General features: G+C 45.3%; 1 protein-coding gene across 4 annotated transcripts; it reads left to right on the top strand.

Annotated features, from left to right (window-relative positions):
• The first annotated feature begins 1,048 nt into the window (after positions 1–1,048).
• On the top strand, positions 1,049–27,271 carry SMYD1 (SET and MYND domain containing 1). Of its 4 annotated transcripts, XM_053941300.1 has the most exons (11): positions 1,049–1,185; positions 10,239–10,415; positions 11,049–11,262; positions 12,998–13,128; positions 14,856–14,894; positions 17,558–17,735; positions 20,222–20,233; positions 21,189–21,281; positions 22,307–22,470; positions 23,996–24,164; positions 26,189–27,271. In XM_053941300.1, exons 1-11 carry the CDS (start codon positions 1,049–1,051, stop codon positions 26,345–26,347), a joined length of 1,473 nt encoding a protein of 490 aa, XP_053797275.1. In that variant the 3' UTR covers positions 26,348–27,271. The 4 variants fall into 4 exon arrangements, with proteins under 4 accessions (XP_053797275.1, XP_053797273.1, XP_053797276.1 ...); XM_053941298.1 differs by lacking the exon at positions 20,222–20,233 and having other exon boundaries at positions 17,558–17,750; XM_053941301.1 differs by lacking the exon at positions 14,856–14,894.
• The last annotated feature ends 234 nt before the right edge of the window (positions 27,272–27,505 follow it).

Consider the following 27,505-nt stretch of genomic DNA (forward strand, 5'->3'; position numbering starts at 1 on the left):
AACAGCATCAGGTTTCCTCGGTGGAGGGTGAGATTAGCAGGAACCAGCCCTGTGAATTGCTATTAAATGATAAAGAAATGCTGAAGGGCAACGTGGGCTGGGTTCAGTTTTCGCAGCGAGGTTCACTCTTCTACATGAGGGCCTCTCCTTGTGTCTCCCTGAACTTGCTCTGGTGCAGAGAGTAAAGTCATGCTGCTCCTGAGTTTGGTCTTTCTGTTGGACCATCCTTTTCCACTCAGGTGGCTCAGATTCTCTTCCACAGCTGAGCACTGGAAGGGGGGACAGCTCTCAGGTGCTGTTTCAAAGAGGTTTGGTGCATCCAGGATGGTGAGAGTATCTAGGATGTCCTGCTTGCTCCCACAGTCTGTACTGAACTGTTGGTGTCCTTCCAGCTCCTTCCACACTGCTCTGTGCACACGCTGCCACTGGCATTTGGGACGTGAATTCCTCTTTTCCTGGTGGTGACAGGATGCTGAGAATGTCAAGGCACATGTTTCTCTGTTATCCCTGCCTCTAAACTCGCTGCCCATCTCTTGGAGGGTAAAAATAAAGCAGCTTTGTTTGATTTCTAGAAAAAGCCAGACGACAGTGCAGGGGTCAGAAATAGGCATCCCAGCCCTCCCCATCCCACTGTCTCAGCTGTTGCTTCCTGAGAGACAGAAGCATGTGGTGGCTAAAAATACCCTGTGAAGAGAATACACTCTCTCTCCAATGGGAGAGCATAAATTAAGCTGAGTTGTAATATATACAACTTCTTGTGCTTGGGAGAAACATCTCCCAGCGTCACTTTTGGAGAGGGTTTTCCTAAAGAAGCAGAAAGCCCAGCCCTGTCCCGTCCCTGTGTAGTTTGGTGATACTGAGCAGAGGATCTCCTGCCCCTCCTGCTCCCACCCCCTGGCCCTGCTCTGGGAATCCATGTGGCCAGGGGAGGGGGCAGACCAGCCCTCCTCTTATAAGCCTGGCCTCGCAGCACGTCCAGGCTGGCAGGAGTGACAGGAGGTTTGGCTCGCTCTGAGATACCCACCTCCCAAACCCTGGGGTCCCTGGGATGACCAAAGGAGGAATGGAGTCCGTGGAATTGTTCACAACTGAAGGCAAAGGCAGGGGTTTGAAAGCCCAGAAGGAATTCTTGGCTGGGGATGTCATCTTTGCAGAGCCAGCCTACGCAGCCGTGGTTTTTGACAGGTAAGACAAAAGCACTTGGAAAACAGACCAAAAACAAGCTCGCTGCAAAATTTCATCTGGGTGGTTGTATAAAAGTTTGGAGGTGTCTGGATGACATCAGAGAAAGCATCAGAGGGAAGTCAGAAGCACTTCTTGAAAGACACATTCACAGCTTGTAGTGACTGTCCTTCCCAGGGCTCAGATCAGCTTGTTCACTTTCAGCATGGTGAGTTTGTTTCCAGCAGGTGACCTTCCAAGGTGCTTGGTGTTGTAACCTTTTAGAAAAGCAGTGGAAGTTGCATGTATTCAGTGCCTCACAAAAGCAGCCCCATGCTACACTGCAGAGCACTGCCAGGAGTCAGGGTCATTCAGGTACAGGAATCTCAGACTGACTTTGCTGAAGTCTCTGATGGGTAATAGAAGATAAAAGTGAGTTCTACTGTGCTCTGCTCACGTGTACCATCCCCAGCTGCACTTCCAGCTTCATCACCCGCTGCCCTCGAACTAGGAGCTGGTGGGGATCAGCAAGGAACAGTGTTTCTGTTAAAGAGATTTAATATTTACCGCTGGCTGAGCTAACTGGAGACAAACGTCTGCATTTGCTCTTTCACGAGACTGGTTTTAAATTTATGTTCACACTGATGTAGCCAGACTCTGAGTTCTGGTGCAAGGATGTTTTTCTTTTCTGCTGCTTGTTTTAATCACAACATTCACTCAACCTGGTGCTGCTGGTGTGGCTGGTAGGTGCCCACTTCTGCCCTTTGAATCAGGGGAAGATTCACTTAACCTGGAAGAGAAAAGATGCAAAGAATGGATTTCTGTATTGATTTCCATTGGGTTAAATCTAAATTAAAGCCTCTGACACAAATGAAATTTCTTCAGCCTTTTAACATGGTAACTGAGAACAGAACGTGGCCCAGATTTTTAAACTGAGGACTTAGATGGCAGCTGAAGGTTTAATTCTGAGCTTAAGAAAGTTGTGAGTGTTTTTCAAGGGCATCATGGTGAGTCCTGAGACTGAATTTTTAGCCCCAAACAGCCAGTGACTTCAGTAAGTACCCTGCACACTAAACAGGGCTGTGAGCAATTCTGCTTAGCTGAGTTTTGTCTAATTGAATTGGCTCTGCTGACGAAGTCTGGGGCACAAGCAGAGGTCATGCTGCTGTATTAACCCTGGTCATATCATAGCTGAAGCTGATCAGTGCCACTGTGTGATCTGGCAGCAGAAGAGAATTGGATATTAAATGGGCAGAGGAAGAAATAAGTTTTTTATGTGTCTTTCATTCACTGTTTCTTTGTCCTTTAACTGTCAGTGGGTGAACATGATTATAAATCTTTGCCATAGCAGGAATGACACCTTTAGTTTCTATTTTATTATGTCATTGCAAGAGCTCATATTAAAAATGTCATTTTTCACTATAAATGTTGAGTTCTTGAAGTCTTAACCCTGAGCTCAATTAGAGGAGTTGGTGACAAAATCATTTCTCCTTGATGTGTCCTTTTAGCTCTTCAGTTAGTATTTCAGTTTCACTTGTGCCACTAGCTGGAATTTTGTGGTGATTTGCTTCAGAAGTGCCTATGGGCAATTATTTCTGTCATATGCCTTATTAAAAATACTTTTTTTTTTTTTAACCACTGAAAACGTTTTGATTTTTGATGATGAGTTAAAAATATTTTTTCTTCCATGTGCAATGTTGCACCATGCATGGAGCAGAGCTGCCCATGTTGAAGAGCTGAGACTTTGCTGCATTTTCAAATGTCACTGGTGTAATGTGAGATAAGGGCAGAAGCTATCACTGCTCCAGCTCAGACTGCAGACTGTGTCTTAGGCTGAGGCTTCCAACAGAAAACCTCAGATGTGTTTCCCTGCTTCCCTCCCTTCCTCTCCAAGCTGGTCTTGTTTAGCTCCCAGAGGGCAGGTCCAGAGGTTGAGCAGCAAGAAATCAAGGTAAATACAGCCCTTCTCTGCAACTGTTGTGCAATAATAATGGATTAGTACCCTCCTGTGACACATTTCATCTCAAAGCACTGAATATGGGTCAGAGGTGAAACAAAATCTCCCAAAACCTCTGAAACAGACTAAATGCTTTTTGATTAGAGCTTGGCAGGATATAGCCTGGGTGTGAGATATAATGGAAATACACATTTTTCTTGTGGAAAATACCCTGATGCTTTTCTTCCACACGCAGGGCTTTGGTTTTAAAGGTCCCTTCTATTGCTGTCCCAGGGTATTCAGTTGCACCAAACTCCATTGAAATGATTGCTGTCAAAGAAGGGTTGCCTGCATCCTCGTATTCTTTATTCCTGCAAGATTAAATCCACACCTGGCCATGGTAGCTGGTTTTACCCTACAGGAACTGCTGTTGCCTCTGCATGGATGAAGAGCCAGTGAAGAGGCATGTTCTTTTCCTAGCCCACAAACACAGGTGTATAGGTCCTAAAATTGCTGTTGAGTCTACACTATTAACAAAGGGTCTCAGCCTGCACAGGGAAACCCAAAATCCAGAGTTCCTCATCCTAATTCAACTAAGTATCTCCCATGCCTTGCTGAAAGCACTGTGTATGTGTACTATGGAAAAGGGACTCAAACAGGAATGATTGCTGGGTTTAAGTTTTTGGCTCAGGCCCTACCAAACATGTGACCAGATTTTCCAGAGAGCTCAGCTTTCTTTGTGCATAAAGACCACACAGATGCACTAGAGTGCAGAGCTGGTCTCTGCTTTGCAGTCCTTTGAAGAACTCAGTCCTTTGGGAAGTCTATTCCCAGTCTGTGGGTACTGAGACCCTGAAATCCTTCCCCTGATTTTGCTGTTGAAAGGTGTATGGAAGGAAGTTGTAGTGCAGAGGCCACAGAGTGAGTGATTTCTGTATGGCTGCATAGGATATGCAGGTGAAGCAAAGATCTTTTTGAGATTAGTAGGAGGAGCTCTGCAGAGATACAACACTGATGTGCTTTCCAGAGCACAGCTTGGACTGGAGATCAGACTGGGATATCAGCCACAATTTACCTGGCCAATAACCAGATGGTCAAGTTTAAAGTCAGTAACAAGTTACACGTGGGAGCTTTGACAGGCTGCCAGGCAGATCAATGCCATTCCTGTACTTACCCAGAAAGTCAGGGCTGCTTTCACTGCTGGTTACCTGCTCCACTGCTGGGAGCTGTTTGGAGAGGCTCTCCTATCAGCCCACTACGGATCCAATCCAGGGCAACTGGATACTAAAGTACAGACTCCAACCTGACTTATAGATGTAGATAGAGAGAGATACTTAGACAGATCCATGTGAGGAGCTGTCAAAGTAATTTGTCACCCAACTGCACATTATTGACGTCTGTCTTTCAGTTGGAGGCTGAGTTTGAGGAAGTGTGAAGATTTTATTTTCCTAGGAAAAAGGACAAATGTTTCCTTTGACAAAACTATATCATCAGGTATCCCTGCAGAGCCTAACACTGAATTCCTGTGTCCAGACAAGTGAATCCAACACTAAATGCTGATATAATCAATGGAGCTCTATATGTGCAGTGAACACAGACATCTACCTTTGAGCTGAATGGCTTTCCAGACCCCACTGATTGTGCTGGGGATTTTTTCTGATTTTCCAGACCCCACTGATTGTGCTGGGGAATCTCTACTCAGACACAGGGGGTACAGACAAATGAGCACATCTTGGTGTCTGAATCTACAGGCTGAATCCTACCCTGAAAGCCCCTAAAATTGTTTAAGTTGGTGAGGGCTTGTAGTCTTCAGCCTCAGATGGTCACCTGAGCAGCAGTCTCTTACACAGTGCCAGAGACCTTTAATCTAGAAATTCAAAAGAAAAAACTCAAAGAAAAATGAGTCTCTTATAAACACCAGCTCATAGTCAGATTTTAAGGCCAGAGTATGACTCACTGGGATAACTCTGTTCATTTCAGGGGCGTTGGACTAGGACTAGGTGACCTTTAAAGGTCCCTTCCAACCCAAGCCATTTGGGTTTTATGATTCTATAACTTATTTGCTTAACAGAGTGTATACTTAGCGTTGGCTCCTGTATCAAGCCTGTTACTTCTACCTGAATGAGAGCAGGCTGCTTAAAGAAATGGTGATACTGATGGAAAAGGGGTGCAGAACTCTGTGTGATTTCCAGGATAATGTGTAGACACAGCCTGATCTCTGATTTAGCCTTGCTGTTATCAGCTGAAATATCACTCAGAAAACACCACTGTCAGGCAGCTTTGCCCTGACGTAGAAGCAGAAAGCTGGAGATGCATCTTCTCAAGGAATTCTTTGCTTTTGTTGGGGTAACTTTTCAATTTGCAAAGGCCCTGAGCCTCTCACTGAAGCTTTCTGCAATCCTTCCTCCCTCTTTGCTTTCTCCTTGAAGATCCCAGATCTCCTTTCCTCCATGACCTTCATGACCATGGCATTCTTGGGCTCGATGTACTGTATGTGACCTTCTCCTCTGACACATCACTTGGCTCTCAAGCCTGTAAGAGTTTACATTTCCTATAAGCAAGGGGATGCCTCATATGTCTCTGTCAGCCTTTGCCAAGAGAAACTTGCTCTTTAACCAGCAGGATTTGAGGGACAGTAGTCAAGGAAAACAGTGTCATGTGGTGGAAAGCCAAGATCACCTGAAGATCTGCTTGATGAGTGATCTGCAAATTGATAAAAAACTGAGATCATGCAATTTGTGCATGTCTGTTTGATGTAGAAAGAGACCAAAAACATTTTCCAAGGAAGTGTGGGGAGCTCTGCTATTGTAGTTAGGATGACCTAGACATATAAGAAATCCAAAATTTTCCATAATAGCATGACTGGAAAGATTATGGGAACAAATTCTTTGAGCTGACACCGATAAAAACTGAGAGCTAATGTGATCCTATTCATATTTTAAAAAATGTTCTGGGGTTTGATTTTTTATTACTATCTCATTTGTTCAAAAGCCTAATTAAAATCTGGGAACAGCCCTAGATTTTTAAAAGAAAATCTCACCCACGTCTCTAAGAAAAGGCTAGGAAATCTTGTAATGAAAGACTAAAAATAAAATAGTCAAAAATTAGTCTAAAATAAATCCGCCTCTGAAATCAGAAAAAACTAGGATATATCATCCCTGACATTTTAAAGATAAAAGTACTAAGCTCCAACTCCTTTTTAAAGAAGCAAACCCATTCTTATGCTAATAATTCATCTTTAGGTAGCAGGTGCATTTTCTTAGGCTGTTGTCTTTAATGAAGTGTTACAGCCTCTGCTTTGAAAACCAAGGAGATTTTGCCCTACATCTTAAGCTGTTCTTATGCTGTTCTCTCTAGCAAACTGAGGAGAGAGATGCCCTGCCAAGCAATAATAAATAGGATTTAGGTGTAAGTTAGGCCATCTCTGTGTATCATCTGTGATGTACAGCATGGACCCACGTTTAACAGTATGGGAGCTACTCCCTGTGTCTATCAGCTACTCAATGAAATCCTCCTCTGTTCTTTGCACTAAAGCCATCTCACCTGGCTTTTCCAGGTCACTGAATGAGATGTTTTGTGTGCTGGATGGCAGATGTTTGGGCTGTGCATGTCTTGGAGATGAGGTTAATACATTTCCTGTGACAACGCTCAACCTGGCAGGTCCAACAGACCTTAATCTGTCTGAATCCAATCCAAGCAGTCACAAGAGTTATTTGTTTCTTGTGCTTTCACTGCAAGCTGTGCTTGCAGGAGCCATGGTTTAGTTGTCAGCGCTGTGTTGCCTCTTGCATTTGTTGAATCACTGTTTTTGTCACTGTAGCTGCATTCAGGATTAGTCGTGGTTGTGTGTCTCACCTAAGTGACACCAGAGCACGTGAACCCTTCAGAGTTCATCTCGGTTGATGCTGGGGTGGGAAGCCAAGGAAACCTGAGGCTCCCCAGAAAGTCATTCAGTGAGACAGTCAGTGGCATCTGCCCTCAAGTCAGCCCTAAATCCTGACCTGGCACGCTGGTGATGGGCTGAAGGCATTGCTGTACTAAAGAAGATCCTGCTTTTGGGCAGGGTGAGAACCAGCTCTCACTATGTGTGGAAGAGGGCACTGATCACCTCGAGGGCTGTGGTGTGCCCAGACACAGCAGAAATCAGTTGTGCTGTCCCCATGATGAAGCAAGGGAAGCTGAGCAGCAAGACCCAGAGGGTTCAGACCCCCAGGGTTCCTTGGTAGGTGCCACAGCAGAAGGCACCTCCCCAGGGTCCTCTCCAGGAACTTTTAGTGCTGCCTGGCCACGCAGCATCCTGCCTGCATGGGTGTGGGCTGCTCTCTGTACTGGAGGGGAGATCTGGGATACCTGGAACCATTTTGGGTTGTGTTAAACACTTTCTAGACCAAACAGAGAAGGTTTTATAGACCAGTGATTTCCACAGGCTGACAGACTCTTAAATTTAATCTCAGGCTGCTCCATTTGGAGAACCTTAACATTGCAGAGGGGATGAGAGAGGAGCCTTGAACCACTGCAAGACTTTGGTGTCTGGGTGTTGTGTGTCTCCAGGGCAGGTGGAACCAGAACCCAGCCAAGGGAGAGCCCCACTTTGTCCTTCCCTTTTGGGGCATCCAGCTCTGAGCTCCTCTGACACAGCAGGAGTTGCACAACTGCCAAGGGGCACCTGGGGGATTTAGGTGCCTGCAGATGCTTAAGCAATGTTAGTTGAAGTTTTATGGAATAGATCTCACATACTTGTGTCTCCAGATTTTTTACTGTGCCAACAGTTGAGCCAGGCCTCTGGAGTCCTGATAACACACAGTATCTACAAATGCAGTCTTTGAAACCATTTTAGGGCAAGGAGGATCCCATAATGGCTTTGTAAGAGCTGCAGTATTTCTTACACTTGCCAGTCAGATTACCTGGGAGTAATTGTCTCTGCAGTTTCAATATCACATGGGCTGTTCCTTCTCATTCTCAGAAAGTCTTGTGTAACATTTCTGGTGCATTTCTGCATCTCCTCAGAAATGAGGGGTTTCCAGAGCTGGTGGTAAGTTCTGCCAGCCAGGTTTGCTTTCTTAAATCTGGACACCCCATGCAATAAACAGCAAAATGCAAAGTCAGCATTTCAGTGTTTTTTATTCTCAGGGAGCAAACTGAGGGGAGAGAAGCACCTGTTAGAGGGCTTGCATTTTTCTGCACCATGTTCCCTTCCAATCTGTAATTCCTCTCTACAATGAAACTTTTTTTTTTTTTTTCTGACTGCCCTTAAAGGAGGTGGCAGGCGGGACCCCCATTCCCCATGTGAGATATCTCCCTGTGCTTCCTGGCACCATGTAACCATGTGGGTTTTATCAGCTCTCTGACTCTGCTTTGCCTTACAAGGAGTGTAATCTCTCTTGCACCTCTCTGCCCCCCTGACCTGACAGCTGACAGAGCCCAGCCTCACATTTCTCACCAGCTCTCAGCTCTTCCATTGGACACAGTGGAGCTGGCTGCATCCCCCTTCCCAGACACCTTTCCCCCTGCCCCATCCCAGGTGCTTGCAATGTTAATTAATTAAGCTTATTATTAATTATTATTATATAATTATATAAGTATATAATATTTTATATATGTGTGTATTATATGTAATTATATAATATATAATAATAATATAATTATTAAACTTACCACCAGCTCTGGAAACCCCTCATTTCTGAGGAGATGCAGAAATGCACCAGAAATGTTACACAAGACTTTCTGAGAATGAGAAGGAACAGCCCATGTGGTATTGAACTGCAGAGACAATTACTCCCAGGTAATCTGACTGGCAAGTGTAAGAAATACTGCAGCTCTTACAAAGCCATTATGGGATCCTCCTTGCCCCAAAATGGTTTCAAAGACTGCATCTGTAGATACTGTGTGTTATCAGGACTCCAGAGGCCTGGGCTCAACTGTTGGCACAGTAAAAAATCTGGAGACACAGGTATTTGAGATCTATTCCATAAAACTTCAATTAACATTGCTTAACATTGGGCTCCCCCCAGCACTGCTCACTTTCCTAAACCTTTTTTTCCAAACCTCATTTTTGCACATGGTTTTGTCTGAGGTGGGTCATCCTGCTTTTAAATCCATGGCCCTCTTTATCCTGCAAGAGCCAAGGCACAGGGTAGATTATGTCAGCAGCTCACACAATATTTTCAGAGAAAAGAAAATGCATTTTGAATGTGCTGTGATATATATATAAATATAAAAATGCATATGTATGTGTATATCTATATATAGGTAGAGGTATATTAGAGAGGAAGGACAATCTTGGGCTGGATTCTCTGGGGCTGTGAGTCTGATTCCTGCTTGTGGCACATCCTCCTTACAGGGTGATCAATATTTTTTTTATTTCCCTGTGCCTCAGATTCCCCACTCTGCGCTGTGCACAATTATAAATGTTTCTTTGATCACGAAGCCTCTGTGGCCTCTGAGCTTTTTGCAGTGATGAGAACCTCCCTTCTGGCACCAGCAGTGGCTGAGTGGTGTGAATTTAAATTCCCCTGTACTGTCAAGCCTGGCTGGAGGCCCAGATAAAGTGGGTGCTTGCCTGGAGAAGCAGACAGCTGCAGACACCAAATCAGGCAGTGAAAAGCCTTCTCTAGCAGCAAGGGGAAAGTCCCAACATTTTTTGGACAGGAGACCAAAGTGTCTCCCCCTCCTTCTCAGTGAATTAAGTTGTAGGAACAAAAGCTGGACACATGAAGGGGGATATGGGGGAGGTTTCCCCTCAGTCTGGGACCCTGGACACTCTCAGAGGGAGGGTGAGGTCAGACTCCTTCATCAGTATCCTCCCCCGGCCTTGGTTATGGTTACATGCATACAATTGTAGGATGCTTCTTGGAAATCCTGCTTTGAATCCCCCAAAGATGAAATACCCCTTTTGAAGGGGTCTCAGTTATTCCATCACCATCTGACTTACAGCAACAGCACCAGGCAAGAACACAAGGATTAAGATGAGTGGGATGTTTCTCCATAGTCTCAAAAATCTTGAGAGGTTCATTTGTGTGACTGCGGGGAGCCCAGGGCTGCAAAACCGGCAGTACCTTCACTGGGCAGAGCTGGTCTGATCCAAGGTGATCAAGGTGACTCAAGGTGATCACTGATCCCAGGTGTCCTTCTGTCCTTCCAGCCTGACACACGTCATCTGTCACACCTGCTTCAAGCGGCAGGAGAGGCTGCACCGCTGCGGGCAGTGCAAGTTTGCCCACTACTGCGACAGGACCTGCCAGAGAGCAGCCTGGCTCAACCACAAAAATGAGTGCTCTGCCATCAAGAGGCACGGCAAGGCACCCACAGAAAACATCAGGTGAGAGCTGGCCCCTGTGACCTGGGAGAGGACAGAGCATCCCATGGCTCATGGAACAGCTGGGTGGCCTGACTTGGGGAAGGTGGAGGTGGGAGAAGATTTAGGATAGGCCAGGAGGATCTCTGAGATAGGGATGGTACGGGGAGGAGCATCAGTGGTGCAAGAGATATGTTCCTGTTTGGTTTTTTTGGTGCTGGGTCCCAAAAACTCTGAATGTGGTGAGGTACACCTACCCTGCATAGTTTAGGAAACGTGGGAAACTGGGGAGTAGGTGGAAAAGTGAAAGAAGAGATGGGTTATTCCCCAATTTGCTGATAGGGTACATTAACTTGTCTTCAAATTCTGGCTCCACCATAAAAAAATGAGAGGAATCCTCAAGGAAATGGGAGCAGCTGTAGAGGGCTGGGGACCTGTAGAACTTCTCCAGATGAGAACACAGCTGCTGGGACAAAACCCTGCATCTCCCTGTCCTTCAGAAGGCTGGGATGCTGACCACCCATCACCCACTGGATGCTGAGCCTGTCTCAGTCAGTCTGCCTGCACACCGTTTCCCCCCAGGAGATGAATTCTGATGAATTTTGCTCTCTCCATATGGTGCTGGTGCTGTAACCCCCGTGGCCGTGTCCTGGCCAGGCTGGCTGCCCGCATTCTGTGGAAGATGGAGCGGGAGGGCAGCGGGCTGTCCGAGGGCTGCCTGGTGGCCATCGAGGAGCTGCAGAACCACGTGGACAGCTTTGGAGAGGAGGAGAAGAAGGAGCTGCGCGCTGACGTGGAGAGTTTCCTGGAGTTCTGGCCGCCCCAGTGCCAGCAGTTCGGGATGCAGCTCATCTCCCACATATTCGGGGTGGTATGTCCAAGGGGTGGCAGTGCACGTGGGGAGGGTTTGTAATGCCAGCTTTGGGGAGGAGCTCTCCAGCTGGCCTCATGAGAGGATGGCTGACTTCATCTCATTCCCCACCTGCCTCTCCTCTGCACTGACACTGGGAAATTGAGGCATGGCAAGGGCGAGTGTTGCTATTGGACACGAAATGAGTACACAGAAGCTTGGTGAGTTCAAGAGAGAAAAAGAGTTAATTTTATTTCTGGCTTCGCAATATATAGAATTGCAAAAGGATGAAATTGCTACTTCTCCAACCACACTGGTCAAACTAACAGTCTATTAATTCTCTCTTCTCACAAAGAAGAATGTAAAACAATCATTATTTACATGAATAGTGTTTGAGAACTCTAGTAGAAATATGTAAACATTATCAGAAGGCTAAAGAAGTTTTATGAGAACTTTAAAACTTTCAAAAGAACTACAAAAGAAAACTTAACACTTTTAAAAATCAGGGCAACAGGCAAGGGCTGAAACATTTTGTCTATCTCAATGTGCAGACAAGTGGTTTGCTCAATCATAGGTGCTGCATTTTCATCACAAGTCCCACTGGGCATCTCTCTGCACTTGGGAGAGCTGAGAAAATGTATTTTTAGTAACTACATCTAGAACATATTTGAATATAGAAGATCTGTTTTAGTAGATATATTAATGTCTATTAATATTGTGTGCATTTGATTTTTTACATTGACATAATATGTACAATAAAAACAGTTACAAAATGGAAATATATTTAATAATATCAATTGCAAAGTTGTTAACTACAAATTTTTGCTCTCAGTGTAGCAGAGGGGGAAATTCCAGTCCAGGCTGAGCTGCTCTGCTCCCAGCCCTGGGTGTCCCTGCACTACCCCCTCAGCTCCAACACTGCCAAGAGGAGCCTGTGTCTCTGCTCACCCCTCTGCCAGTGGCTGCTGCGCAAGACAAGCTGGCCTTTGTCATTCCCAGTACAGGGAGAGGACACAGCTTTGGCACCCACACCACAAAGAAAACCCAGTGCACTGGACACAGGGAGACCCTATGTGCTAGTGACCAGCACAGCTTGTCTGTGGAGGAGCAAGGAAGTACAACAAAGCTACAGAATCAATTCACAAAGGAAATAAAACTATTAACAGGGTAAAATAATTAGCAGCTGAGTTAATTATTTCCTTTGGTTTATCCTATCACATTTTTTCTTTGCAGGTATTTCCATTATTTATGCTTGTGACTAAAAACTGTTCTGTTCATAATAGTGTCTCATATAGAAAAGTGAAATAATTCATTCTTGGAATATCTTTCATGCAAAAGTAGTCATTCTGAAAATTCACAGCAAAGAGTAGTAGCTGGTTTTTATGAGCTTTGAGGGCAACCCAGCAAATGTGACCAGGTTGAATGCAGCAGTCAAGGTTAATTTCTAACTGATATCTGTTTTCATGAGTGTGAACTTTGCTTTCTGTTTGAATTGCCTCAAAGTCATTTTCCTGTGACCTTTCTCCTGAATTATTTTCAGGAACCAAATATAAGGAAATCAATGCATGGCCAAACCAAGTTTATCTTAGGCATCCCAAGTGAACACTGACAGCAAATATTCTGTAACATTGACTCAGCTCTGGCCTTGTCCCTCTGCACAAGCCCTGCATTGTTTCTCTTCTGATGTTTTGCCCCAACTGGAGTGTTTCAGCTTTTTCTCCTTTAACACTTCTTCCTGCCTGTGTTTTGGGACTAGATCAGCTGCAATGGCTTTACCCTCAGTGACCAAAGAGGACTGCAGGCTGTTGGTGTGGGAATCTTCCCCAACCTCTGCCAGGCCAACCACGACTGCTGGCCCAACTGCACTGTCGTCTTCAACAATGGCAAGTGAGTGGATTTCTTTCCTTTGGTGCAGCAGGGATGCAGTCAACTCAGGCTCTGCCACCCCCAGTGTCAGATCCCTGCCCCAGAAAATCTATTCATTCTTTTTTCCTTCTCTAGCTCAGAGAAAAACCCCAAACAGTGTTTTCTTGCTAAAGACAAACTAGTTTCTCTCCTTGTTATTTAAAGAATTGTCATCTGATGCACTAACAAATAACATAAGATTTGACCCCAAATCCAGTGACCAGCAAAGAATTTTCCCATGGTGTCTTATGAGTTTTGTAACTAGACTCAAAATAGGTAGCTAAAGTAGTAAGTAGCTGTTTAACTCACCCCTCATATTGAAGTCTCATTTATAGATAAGGAGTAATTCTACTTGCAAATTATCAAGGATTATGCTGAGTCTACAATCCAAAAGTTTCTCCTAACTGAAGCTTACACTAAGCTGTGTGTGTCACTATGTGCTGGTGTGTTCCTAACCATTCCTAACACAAGTGTGCCATCTCAATTAATCACTGATTAACTCTTTAGCAATGGGACCTTAGTGACAGTTGTGATTGTTATCTGCAAGCAGAGTCACCTGAGAGTGCAGGATGCTCTCACTCTCTGGGCATCCCCTATTCCCACCCCAGTCCTGTAAGAAAACCTCTGCAGGATGAGTGAGATGGAAAAAAAATTCAGTGGGAAATGCAGAGATGTGTCACCAGAGCTGGGAGTGGACGGATGCTCCCACAGGAGGGATGCTCTGCCCTTCCCAGTTTCCAAGCCATGGCAGGTATAAACTGCTGTTGATTCAGAAAGTTGCAGTGTGTGCAAAACAATAACTGTGGGAAATTGCTTGCCAAAAACTGATCTTTCCTCTGATCTTTCTGCTACTATTTTACAGCTACCTGTTTTCACTAAACTTTAGTGCTATAACTTAACCACCCCTCTTCCCCCCAGCTCCTCTTTTAACTAACACATTGGTTCTGCACTCCAGTTATCACTGCTGGCTTTCCCTGATAAAACAACACCAGCATTTACCAAGCAGCTGGTGAACGAGCCAAGAAAAAACAAAATTGCATTAGGATGATTACCTCGGTGGGAAATAGGGTTGGATCCAAAGTCAGGTTGGAGTCTGTACTTTAGTATCCAGTTGCCCTGGATTGGATCCATAGTGGGCTGATAGGAGAGCCTCTCCAAACAGCTCCCAGCAGTGGAGCAGGTAACCAGCAGTGAAAGCAGCCCTGACTTTCTGGGTAAGTACAGGAATGGCATTGATTTGCCTGGCAGCCTGTCAAAGCTCCCACATGTATCTGGTTACTGACTTTAAGCTTGACCATCTGGTTATTGGCCAGGCAAATTGTGGCTGATATCCCAGTTTGATTTCCATTTCAAGCTGTGTTCTAGAGAGCACTGCTGATGTCAGTGGAGACCTTTCTGTGCAGGAGATCCAGTCCCCTTGTTCCTGCCAAATATCAGGAGCAGGTTTTGCACATTCCCTGACCTAGCCCACTCCTAAAATCACAGTGCCAGGGCAGTTCTCCACCAAATCCTCTATGGCCCAGTGATGGGCAATTTGGTCTTTGCAGCTGCACATCAAAAGGGAAGCTCTGATGCAGTGCCACATGAGCCAGGCACAGGCAACCCCCTTGTCTCCTGTCAGTACAATGTCCAGTGCTATGCCACGTACCCATTTTTTTGTTGTTGTACTTGTACATGTGTAAACTGCAGATGTTTGTTTTGTCTTTCAGTCATGAGGCTGTAAGATCAATGTTCCACACACAGATGAGGTGGGTCAGTCTTGAAAGCATCATTCTCCTCCATTCCCCTGTACCCCTCATGCCCCGTGTTTAATGGAAAAGATGCAAAGATCCCAAGGGGCTCCCTCTGTTTACTCCAAATTCCACTTTTCCTGTTTTCTAAACTTCTCCTCTTCCCCTGTGTAAAGCCCCACTAAACCCAAACCTCACTTAACTCTGCATTTTGTAGTACATTAAAATAATAGTGGTAATAGACTGTCTTCCCCAGGGTGAATTCCCTCTTTGCCTTCCCACCCTCTCCCTTGGCTACCTCCCTGTCAGTATTTCCCCTCTCCACTTCTCATTTCTCCTCCCCTGACCATGGCAAGAGCATGAAAGTCAGAACAAGGTCTCGCTAATCTTGTACAGCCCAAAATAAAACCTTGCATATTAGGAGATGAGAAATGACTGTGTTACTGACACACTAAATGCTCCATGTTTCTCCTGCAACAAACTGTGCCCGAGGAATGTGTTGCCTACAGTAGCAGTACCATGACATGTAGGTTTCAATTCCTTTTTACCATAATCCATGATTAATGTTCCACTTTTTAATGATGCCACTGTTACCTGATCCAAACCAAATAAATCACAAAAATATGTGCAAAAAAAAAAGTCTTTGCTTAACTCATAGCATTTGGTATATTATAGTCAGTGTTCTTAAGGGGACACTGTTGTGTTTAAAATTTAATTTCAAGCAGGCATGCATTTTCCTCAAAGAAGATGTGAAATACATTTGAAGTGCTTTTCTTCACCACTGAATCTTACTCAGTACGTTATAGGTAGGGCCATAAAAAAGGGGAAAAGGAGTTTCACTTCTGATTAGAGTTGCTATTTGGGGCAATTTGAGTTTTGAGCTATCAGGCACTCGCCGTGCCTGTGCATGCAGCTATCAAGGTCCCTGCTGCTCGTGGGGAAAGAGCCCTTGACAAGCTCAGTGGTGTGCTCCTGGCTGACAGTGTCTCTTGAACTACAGTATTTAAAATATGCCATGTGTTTCTTGGCTTACCCCAAAGGCTATCAATCCCCTCCACACAAGGGATGGCTGCCTAAAATACCCCTACAGTGCTTGGGCTATCAGGGGCATCATGAAAGTCAGAGGCTTGATTTTGCTTCTCTGGTTGCATGACCCACTTTGATGAGGATCCTGTGAAGTGTGAACAGGAATGTTTATATGTGTAACCTTCTCAGATGGGAATTGCTCTTTTTTGTGCACTTCCTCCTGGAGTATCTGGTTGCACCTTTCTCTGTCTGGCACTTTCCTGTGGTTGTGACATAACTAACAGCTGCCCTTCGTGACAATGGCATGTTTGGTGGTAAATTTTGTATGAAATTTGTTGTTGATATGGCAACGCCCAGAGAAGATCAAGACCAGCCTCGGAGAAGAATTTTGACAGCAGCTGGAAGACTCAGAGCTACGCCCTTGGTACTCAGAGCCTGTAACAGGAATTCCAAGGGAATTAGAAGGGAATTACAGGAGAATTACAATCCCTTTGCAAAAACATGATCACACAGAATAAGTCATGTCCTCCCCAAAAGGCTTACTTCTAAAGCACCTGGTGACACCTGTGAGTCCTCTGCCACCTCTGCCTTTAGTGAGGCATTTGTTGGGTTCCACCTAGAGCACCTCATGTTCAGGTGGAAGCCAGCAGGTCCCCCCTGGTCCATCTTAGGGCAGACACGTACATTAAACAAACTGTTGAGCTCACTAGTAGTTGGGAGAGGAGGTGGATACCAAAGAACCACCTCACAGCTGGTATTTGATGGATTTTTTTCCCCATTCTGGCCAAATTCTCTAGCCAGTTGTGCCTGTTTAGCCCCTACAGCTGAGAGATGGCCCAGAGTAACTGGGACATTCCGTGTGTAGAGTGAAAGAATAAGGGAATAGTTCTGAACCTCCACATTATTTAAGACCTTTTGCAGGGAATGACATGAGAGACAGGCAGGTACAAAGGTCTGGCTTTCCAAATCCCATCATCAGGGGCTTGCCATGGATTTCAGTAAGAGACTGGCAATTGAATTGTGGTAATAGGTCAAATGAGCTATTTAAAAATAGACTCTCTCTAGATAACTATTTCTAAGCTTTTATGTGGAAATGCATGAACAGGATGAGGGCATCTCTTATGCAGCACCCAGAAGGAATTTGTCTTAACTTTTCAAAGTGAAAACGATACTGAAGGCAGCAGAGCTCGGGATCTGGGAGTATAGCCAGGGGTGTGTGGGTAGCATGCAAAGCAGTACTTAAAAAAAGACCCCAAATCCAAACTCAGCATTTTGGTGTGTATTTCTGATCTCAATGTTTTTTTCTTCTGGTGAGATCTCCTGCAACAAACTAAAAGTTGATGTCTAGGTTCAGCCCCCATATGGATAAATTAATGGAGCTGTAACCTCTTTATAGTTCAGACCTTTACATATCCCTGCCAGGGACTTGTAGAGGGGCAGGAAAGTGGTGTGACTGTGTTCTTGCTCTGTACTCAGTTAACCAGACTGCTGTTCACCTCTGCACTGCCTCCCTGAAGACTTAAAGCAGTGCCTTAGGGCGAGGGCTCACCTCTGCAAGGCAGGGCAGGCTGCAGGGTTTGTCCCTGCCGGCTCTGTGGCTGCACTTCTGCTTCTGCTGCTTCTCCAAGTGCACATCCCATCTCCTGTGCCCCTAGGATCGAGCTGAGGGCCCTGAACAAGATTTCCCCGGGGGATGAGCTGACTGTTTCCTACGTGGATTTCCTCAGCCTGAGCGAGGAGCGGCGGAAGCAGCTGAAGAAGCAATATTACTTTGACTGCACGTGCGAGCACTGCAAGAAACAGCTCAAGGATGACCTGATGCTGGCAGTGAAGGCAGGGGAAAGCAAGGTATGGTTTGTCCTGCAGTGTCCAAACCCAGTGGTGGCCTCATCTCCTCTACCAAGGCAACTGTGGGTCTCTAGGAGTGTGGTTTCTCAGCAGACTTGATAGGAACATAGATTTTGGCAAAAGCATGACTAATGCCAATGTAAAAAAATGAGAACAGAACTGGACCTTGATTGGGCACAACACCAATTCAAGCCCACCATGCAAGGCCAGCTTAATATGCAAGGTAAGTACAGTTTTTAATTTTAAAAAGCCTCCCAAAGTTGCCTTTAACCTAAAAGTCCAACAATAGACAGAATGCAAAAATATTGGAAAATTAGGTCCAGAGCTAAGGAAAATGCTGGCATTTAGATTGCAGGGTGTTTTTTTTTTTTGGTTGTTATTTTGTTTGGTTATGTTTTGTTTTGTTTTCCTGAGAAACTGCAAGGGACTCCACATTTTGAGTGCAAAAAGAGAAATGTGTTGCAGGTGATCCATGGTGTCAGGACTAATGAGTGCTGCTGAAGCTCTGTGGTTTGTACCATCACACAGGCTGCAGGAATGTGGGAAGCCTGAACTTCCAGTCCTTCTTTGCAAAGGCCTGTCACAAGGACATTCAGTTGACATTTTTGCACGCTTGCTGCGGCCAGACTGACTGTGAGGAATGAACATGTTGCACTGCTCATTTTAAAATAATCTTTCTTTTCCTTGGAGGTCTCACGAGTCATCCAGTAGGAGGGTATAAGGCTGTGTCTTGCTCTTGGCAGTGGGACGTGTTGCTTGGCTGGCAGCTCCAGTTTATGAGTGTGCTGGCAGCTCTAAGAGTTTCTTTTTAGTTCCTCTGCCCAAGGATATAATTGCTCATAGGTTTTGTGATCTCTGGCAGTGTCAGCTTGGGGATTTCTACTCCTTCAAGCCTTATAAAGTGTATAAGGGAAGGTAAAGCAAGGCAGAGCATTAAGTGTATCATCAGGTCATTGATCTGCAGCGTTGAGCAGTCACACCATGAATCAGACAGCACAGCCCAGGGAATGATGTGGAGCAGGTGGGAAACAAAACAGAAAAACTGGGCTGAGGAAATGTGACCTCGCAGAAGCAGTGCCACCAGGAGAGGCCCAGTGAGATGCAGCTTCCTGGGAAGGAGCACAGAACTCTCAGCCTCCCTCTCAGGAGGTTCCAGGAAGCCAAGCTCAGTCCTGTAACTCTTCTTTCAAAGACATGGCAGCCAGGAAAGGCTGGATACTGTGGAGTGTAAATCTCTCCTTGAGAAAGGTTTAGAGGAATAGTACTGAGCTGATATAATGGAGTTCCCTTATAGGAGACAGGAGATGGGACTAGAGGAGACCCTTGCCTTGCTGGGTCAAGTTCTCCTCTGGTACAAAAGACCCTGCTATATAACCCCATTTTAAATTATCAAGCTTCATCTTACAGCTAATCCTGACTACTCCACTTCTCCACTTATAATATAAAGCTGTCCCAGAGCTCAGTTCTCTGATGCAGAAGGATTTTTATCTGCCTTTCTGCAGGAGTATTTTTGAACACATTCTCCAGTAGACAGCATTTAAAAAATCTCATCCAACACCTGCTATCAAGTCTTGACTGAACAGAGACCATGAATCACAGAATGATTTGGCTTGGAAGGGACCTTGTAGATAATCTCATTCCATCTGTCCTACCATGAGCAGGGACACCCTTCCACTAGACACGCACCATCCCCTTTTTGTGAGCATCAGAGGTGCTGTGCAGCACACAGCAGGAAAACATGCACTTCTGGGGGAATGTCCTCCACAGTCTGAAGTGCTTGTGCAGAAAAAGCCTGTGAGTATGCAAGGTGCATGATTTCAGCTATTAAAAATACACCCCATCCACAGACAATAAGTATCCAGGCTGACCTCACCCGCAGAGCACGTTGGCTGTGTCACATTTCCTGAGCTCAGGCACACTTGCCTGTGGACAGCAGCACTCACAGCTGCATGGAAAAAGTGCTAGGAATCCATGGGAGATGGACAGATTCCATCCTCAACAGCTGCTCTGACCTCCAGTCCTTCACCCCTTCCAAAGAGTAGCACAGTTCCCATTGTTTATAGGCAACTGACTTAGAAGTCTAGTAAAGGCAAGGGAGGATTTTTATTAGACAAAGCCACTGTGGAAATGCTGTTTAAGGTCCCTATTCTGGGAGTCTTGATGCAGACAGCACAGCAATGTGATTTGCACTGACATTAGCAGTGTCTTTGGATGTGCTCTGTGCCCCAGGACACCCTGTGTGCTGCTCAGACTGCCCAAAGCTGATGAGCTACAGTAGCTTCAGTATAATGCTATAGAATAATAAATCATAACACAAATCTTAACATATAACATCTGTAACAGATCGGGGTAAATGGGTCTGAAAATTATGGGTTTTCCTTCAATACTAAACTTTGAAGAGGATTTCCCAACTAGATGAATTTCAGATTCCTCAAAAGTCTAATTGATCAGGTGTGGAAAAAAGACAATAGGACAGTCCTACAGTCCTGATTCCCAATCTTTGCATCCTTCATTGCAATACTGGGACTCTGCTTTTGATCTACACCCAGAGATCTATCCTGGCTGCTGGGTCTGCTGTGTGTCTCCAGACCAGGCTCTTCCCAAAAATTCCTGGAGTCACGTGGCTGTGGGCTGATTTCAGATCTCCTAATTTATGAAAAGGCAGGTCATGATAGCTAGAATAGTTGGGAAATGCAAATTTGAAGGGCTCAGACAAGCAAAGGATGAATGGCTGTGCTGGATAGCATGTTATATTTCAGTATTAAGGGAATAAAGAGGTGGCAGCTAATAATGAGCTCATTAGTGTTTTGCCAGGTGTCCCTAGATGTGCTTCATGTCTCATGATGAAACACAAACTTCTTTGAGGTGTGCAGGAAAACACATTTCCCTATTGAGGTGCAGCTGAAATCTGAGCTCAGCCATCTTATATTTGGATATTTGGAACTAATGACAGCCTTTCTCTGGGCAGGTAAACTCCAGGGATCTTTCCTATTCCACTCATCTCTCATTCAAGAGCCTAATTTCTTTCTAGCAGCTGCACTAAGAGCACCTGATACTCACCAGCTGGTGGCTTTCACAGCCTCTTTGGTATCTCACGAGACCTCTCAGTTGCAGGGTGAATTCTGTCCCTCCTCCAGAGGGGAAGAGTGGTGGGGAGGATTGAGGAACCTAGTTGTGCATGTCAGAGGCACATGGCCACTACCCTGATGGGCAACACTCTCACTGAAGTCATCAGGACCTTCACCTTTTCACCGGGAACTGGGTCCATTGCAGCCCATTTCAGCCTTGGGCAGGTCTGAGGTACACTGATATTTACAACCAGCAGCAGGAAGGGGTGATGTGGGAAGCATCCCATCAAGCTGATTTGGACCAAGCATTCTTTCAACCATGTGTGAGGCAGTGCATTTTCCTCATTGGTTTTCCTACTGTTGTCCCCAGCCCTCTGCAGACACGGTGAAGGAGGTGATCCAGCTGTCCAAGGACACCCTGGAGAAGATCAACAAGGCCCGCATGGAGGGACATTACCACGAGGTGAGTCCTGGCACTTCTGCTCTCTTGCTGCACATACACTGCCCAGGAAAGGAGGCCTTGTCCCCCTCTACATTCCCAATTTATGGATGAAACTGTAAAGCAAAACCGTGTCTGTGGCATCCCAGACTAACTCCTTTTGTAGTGATGACACAAAGAGATTCAGGTGACTTCCAGCACCTCTGACCGACACAGGTGTTGAACCCAGGGCTCCTGGGTGAAACTCATGAATTATAGGTGTAACAAGTCAGCTCTGCCAGGTAGCCTCAAAAAAAGAAGGACAGTGGGTTTGGGAAAGGAACAAGACCATCAGGGGTCTTTGTGTTGATCTCTTTAGTGCCTTGTGTTGTTCATTTGTTGGGTGCTAGGGATAGGTGTGTGGTTTGGGTGAGCCATGTCCCACCTTGGAGCCCAAGCTACAAGGACAATGGGTGAGACAACTCAAGTAATTTCTTTTTTTTTCCCCTCTTTTGCTTACCCAGGAAATATTTAATTGTTCTCCTCAGAGAGCACTCCAGGTTGAGTAATGACCTCTGGGTTTTAACTGTCTTTGGGAAAAGGCTGAAGCCCCCTAGAACAGAAATCTGAACACTGACTCATGGCTAGATCAGGCGTGGAACGGTGCACCTCTGTGTCTTCAGCCCCAAGGGGTCATTAGGAGCATTCCTTGCATTGAATATTTCCAGGAGGCTGGTGGATGGCATTGGAGTATGAGTCCTACAGGCACTTGGTATCTGACAATACCCAGCCTCCCGGAGTCTTTATTCTCCTGAGCAGCAGACATCACTTTTTCCTCACCGGTTTTATGAGTGTAACCCCAGGAAAGAAAGCTGTGAGTGCCAATCATTTTCCTAGGCTGATGTTTCTCAACAAATCAAAGCACATCCTCTCTTCCCCAACCTTCACAGAGGCTGGCTCAGCCTCGGGGAATGGTATGGACTGCACAAACCACAGGGTCTTGGTGTGGCAGCTTCAGGCCCTAAGGTGCTTGGACTCACCCTTGCTGTCCCTGCTTCCTCCACACTCAGGTTGTGAAGCTGTGCCGTGACTGCCTGAAGAAACAGGAGCCTGTGCTGGGGGACACAAACATTTACCTGCTGAGGATCCTCAGCATTGCCTCCGAGGTGCTCTCCTACCTCCAGATGTTTGAGGAAGCAGCTGACTATGCCAAGAGGATGGTGGATGGCTACCTGTATGTCTGTGCCCTACTTCTGGCAGCTCTCTGTGCTCGTGCCATGTTAAGCAGTGTCTTACAGGAATAATTTTCTTAGTCTGCTCCCATGAGAGTAGTGGTGGTGAAATTCATATGGGAACATTTTTGTACCACCAGACAGAGAGAGGTCCCTTCTTAAATGCACAAGGGCTCCCAAACACCTTGATTCACTAAACTCTAAAATGGAACTGGCAGATGGTTTAGGAACATCTTTCACTGGCCCTTTTGTTTTGTCTCAGAGGCATCTCAGGGCTACCCTCATAGCAAGACACAAAGCCTGGGTGCAGGACACAGAGGCTGTGACTGCAGGAGATGGCCTCTTCCCTGCACCCTGCAGGAAGGAGAGGTCAAAGAGAAACCATGTCAAATGGCTGTGACTCAAGATATCCCCTCACTCCTGAACATTACATGGATTTTGTCTTGGCTCATTATATAGTTCTGTGGTAAAAGCTTAGTGAGAATAAAGAAATTCAGGTTTAGTTCACATAGATCCAGGGTAAGCCTCACATTAAAAATTAAGTGCTTTATTATTACTGAGGTTTTATGACAGGACTGATGAGTATTTAACAGAAGGGGGGAAAAAGGGTAAGAAAGAAAAATAATGGAAACTGTTGAGAAGAGAGAAAAGCCTAATTCATCATCTCATCCACCCTCCTGCTGAAGACATCTCACACTCATTACTTGTTTTTTGGTCAGTCCTACCCCAAAAGGCCTGTTATATTTTGTTATTTTGCAGAGGGGTGACAGAGTCACCTCCCTGGCTTGCAGGCCTAACAAGAACCTTCATGTCCCAGCCCTGATGCTGAGCTAATTGAGAGAAAATTCCTTCTCCTCTGTGTTCCTCAGTTTTTCAGACCATGGTGAGGACCTTGGTAGTTTCCTTTCTTGCTTTAAGTGCCAATTCAAAATTCCAAAGAAGCCCTTGAGGGCAGGTTTTCAGCTAAGTCCAAGCAGCTTCTAACTCTGCTTCAGCTTTCAAAGTTGGATGTAGAGGAGAAGTTTCATTTTTCCCACCTTAGGCACTTAAAATTCCCAGATGAAGGGATGCATTTGCAGAGGGTGAGATGCACATTTCTGGAACCACCTGTTTCTCTTCCTGCTTTGAATGAGGAACTGGTGATTGTTGCATTGTTACCCCACTAAGTGTGTCAGGTTAAGCTGGTGCCAGCTGAGCTGTAGGGTCAGATCTGTGTTCTGTTTGTGCCAGAATATTGATGGAGCGTGGTTTTCTCTTGGCATGAGATGACAGAGCTTGGCTTCCTCCAAGCCAGGAGTTGAACTTTCCCAGTCCACATCCCATCTTTCATAACTCATGTCCCTGTACAACTCTGTCCTTGTGTAATGTGTCCCAGTCCCTTTCTAAGAAGAGCACATTTCGGGGGCACTGGTTGCAAGAGGCTCTTCACCTGAGTAAACAAACTGCTCTTTGGCAAACATATCATGTCAGTGACACTTTTGGGAACCCAGATTTCTCCTGAACTAAAATTACCCAATGTTTTTCCAGGAAAATTTACCATCCCAACAACGCGCAGCTGGGGATGGCCGTGATGCGGGCGGGAGTGACTCACTGGCACGCTGGCCTCATTGAAGCTGGCCATGGCTTGATCTGCAAAGCCTATGCCATTCTCCTGATAACCCATGGACCTTCCCACCCAATTACCAAAGACCTGGAGGTAGGTGTCATCTCCCGTCTTGTCTCTGCTCTCTATCTGGGAAAAATGACAGTCAAGCCATAGAAAAAACAGACTGTAGAGATAAGAGATGTATTAAGTGCTGACTGCTCCTTACTAGTGCTAGATTATGTTACGTTCTGCTGGGAAATGCATGTCTTTTCTTATTGGAAATTTTCATCCCTGAAAACCAGCTTTTATTCTGCACCAGAACATACATGAGAAATGGCAGCTGAGCCCCTCAATCTTCTTTGAAATTGCTGGACCAAAAGACAGAGCCCCCCATTCTTCCAGCAGGCTGATTTCACTGCTCTCGGATGGATGACATTGCAATTTGAGTATATAAAACTACATGTGGTGGATGCGCCCAGTTTCCCACTTGATTTTCTTTATTGGTGTCCATTCTTCTTTATTTACCACTCCCCACTACTTCTCAGCAGCAGTGTATTTTTTCCTCAGATGACTGATAGGTGCATTTCCTAGCTTAGAGTCAAGAGTGGAGATCCCAGTGAATTGCATCTGCTGAGGTGTGAGGAATTATTTACAATTGCAGCTGGGGATCTATGATTTCTTTAGCCCCTAAGTCCCTTCATGTGACCTGTTTGCTTTATAGCATTCTCCTTTATTACCCCCAAAAAATTATAGGATACCAGATGAAATCCTTTATTGATGTCTTAGTCCCCATATAGCAGAGCTATAACCTTTACAGGTACAATTTTATATCTTCAGAAAAATTAATATCTACTACCTAAAGCCAACCTGTTGACTGTTTCCATATGTGTAGCAGAGGATGAGATACCTCCATTTCTGTGCCTCCCTTCACATTTTAGGAAGAAAATAGCAGATATATGGCACATGCTTATCTCTGTGCTCCTAAAGAAAGGGTTGAATAAAAGCACAGACAGGTGTAAAAAAATATATTCTAGAATTCCTTCTGATCCTCTGCTATAATGCAGCACTAGGAATGACTGCTGCTGCTGAATCCTGGGGTCCAAAGGACTGTGGGACTGAGCAACCCTCTCTCCCACTTGAGGTGACCCCCACCCTGGTGATGGGCCACCCCAAGGGCCAGGCCCACGGTGTGGATGGGAAGTGCACTCATTTCCTGGCTCTGCACAGCATCACCTCTAGGTCCTGCATCACTTTTTGGAGCGTGAGGCTTCCCAGTAGCCTGTGGAAAAGCTGGCTGTGGGAAAGGCTGATGCCTTGTTCAGCATGCCAGCAAATGAGAGTGAGAAAGGAGCAGAATATCTGTGTCCAGCCAGCTTTGGTCCTGGTGGTGGGACACCGAGGGCGAGGTGGCTCAGTCACTGCATGGCCTAAGACATCCCTTGGGGACAGTGCCTGATATTGGCAGTTGTTCCAGTTTGAAAGCAAAACCAGTGAGACACTCCAAGTCATAAATACAATTTATTAAGAAAAGGGAAAAAAAAAAAAAAAAACCCGCACAACAAAATACATACAATAACACAAAAAGAAAAACAACTGACAGAGTCAAAATACAACCTGACGCCCTGCTAGTTAGGGTGGTGGTAGCAATCTAGATGAAATGGTCTTGTTGAAGTGGTGAGCCCAGAGAAAAGATCTGGTAGCTTTTGTCCTCTGGAAACCAGTGGATAAGGGCTGCTTGTTCTGTCCCAAACCCCAGATCATATCCAGGTGGGGATGCTTAGCTCCTCCCTCCTGGGCAGAGCATCTCACAATGGGCTGCTGTCATCATTCTGTGAGTCATGCCGTGGGTCCTTGATTGCCCATTAAACAGAAATGGCTCCTGGAGGGAGTCATCTCTGAGTCATGGGCAAGGCATTGATGGGTGCATTAACAGGAGATAAGGAAAAAACAATTCCCCTCCTGGTTTCAACAGCTCTTGAAGATGGGGATAGAATACATCTTTATATTGTAACCTAGGACAGCAGTGTTTGACTCACGTGTTTCGAGGAGATAGAATACATCTTTATATTGTAACCTAGGACAGCAGTGTTTGACTCACGTGTGTCACAGGGTTTGTAACCTGCTGTGTCCCTCAGGTCATGCGTGTCCAGACGGAGATGGAGCTGCGCATGTTCCAGCAGAACGAGTTCATGTATTACAAGATGAGGGAAGCTGCCCTCAAGAACCAGAAGATCCAAGTCATGCCTGAACCCAGCAATGAGACCACACCAAGCCTCTTCCACAAAAAGGAATAAACCCAGAGCTTGACACTTCATGCCTGCAGGGTAACATCACCCGTGGCACTTCCAAACACTGGGAATGTGATGCAGCAATGTGATATATCCACAAGGATTGTTTCCAGTGGCACAAGTCTGACAGCATGGACCTGCTGGGGGAGCATCCTGAAAACTCTTCTGAGGGCTTAAAGCAGAAGAGGTCCTGGCAGAAACAACATCCCATTTCCTATCACTAAGGCATTAAATAATCAAAGAAAAAAATCCTGTTAGAAAATTATTTACATTTTTATTGGAAGCATGTTTCTCTCTACGCGTTCTGATTCTGAATTCCTTTGTTAAATTTTGATTGATTTTTCCTAAGGGGTTCTACCACTTCCTTGGGATGACATAATTTCTTTCCAGTGGTGTCCATGGGATGATAGAAGTGGGAAGCCAGTTCCAAGAAGTGTCATGTACAACTGTGGGCAATGAATGCAAACTGAACAAGACCCACTGATGGTGTTTTGTGTTAAATTATATTTTTTCTGATGAAAAACTGCTGGAAAATGATTTTGCAGCTGGCACAGTTGCAACACTGAACTGTGGGCCATTTGCAAGTGAGACTAACTGGAATCCTTACATCAAGATAAGTTAATTGAGATAAATTATTCTCCTTAGTTACAAATCAGAAAATGTCTGCAGTGATGGACATGGGGCCATGCCAGAAGCCAGTTGCTATAGTTTGGTGCACTGGCTGTGAGGATTGATCTAACTAGACAAGCAGTTTCCAGGGAGGGCAATCCACTGTTCCTCATCTTTAGGGTGAGTTGGGGGCTCTGATGCCTTAAAACATCTGCCTTTTAACTTAGGTGTTTCATCAATTTTGCACAGAGGAAAAAAGGGATAGTCCAAAGATCAGCTGCCAGTGAACTGCCAATAAAAAAAATGTAATTGTTGTCTGTTCATATGTCTCAAAATCCAACTGATTTCCTGCAGACTTTCAGTGGCAGTCAGGAGAGGAAAAGGTTTATTCAAGAATCCCCTACCTGCTCCTCAGCACAACAGCAAGTAAACAAATCCAGATCTTTTCCTCTTTGACATTTCTCAGTAATTTTGCTGATGTTTCTCCAGATCTGAGTTCACTAAAGACCAACACCTGATTTTTAGGCACTGTTTAGCTAAGCCCTTCCATTTGTC

Source organism: Vidua chalybeata, chromosome 4 (genome assembly GCF_026979565.1).
Source record: "Vidua chalybeata isolate OUT-0048 chromosome 4, bVidCha1 merged haplotype, whole genome shotgun sequence".
Taxonomy (NCBI): domain Eukaryota; kingdom Metazoa; phylum Chordata; class Aves; order Passeriformes; family Viduidae; genus Vidua; species Vidua chalybeata.

Excerpts from the sequence above, each read along its gene's own strand:
- SMYD1 (XM_053941298.1), top strand. The coding sequence starts at position 1,049 with ATGACCAAAGGAGGAATGGAGTCCGTGGAATTGTTCACAACTGAAGGC. Across the intron at positions 21,282-22,306 it reads TGGAGGGACATTACCACGAG|GTTGTGAAGCTGTGCCGTGA; the intron begins GTGAGTCCTGGC and ends CTCCACACTCAG. Across the intron at positions 24,165-26,188 it reads CAATTACCAAAGACCTGGAG|GTCATGCGTGTCCAGACGGA; the intron begins GTAGGTGTCATC and ends TGTGTCCCTCAG.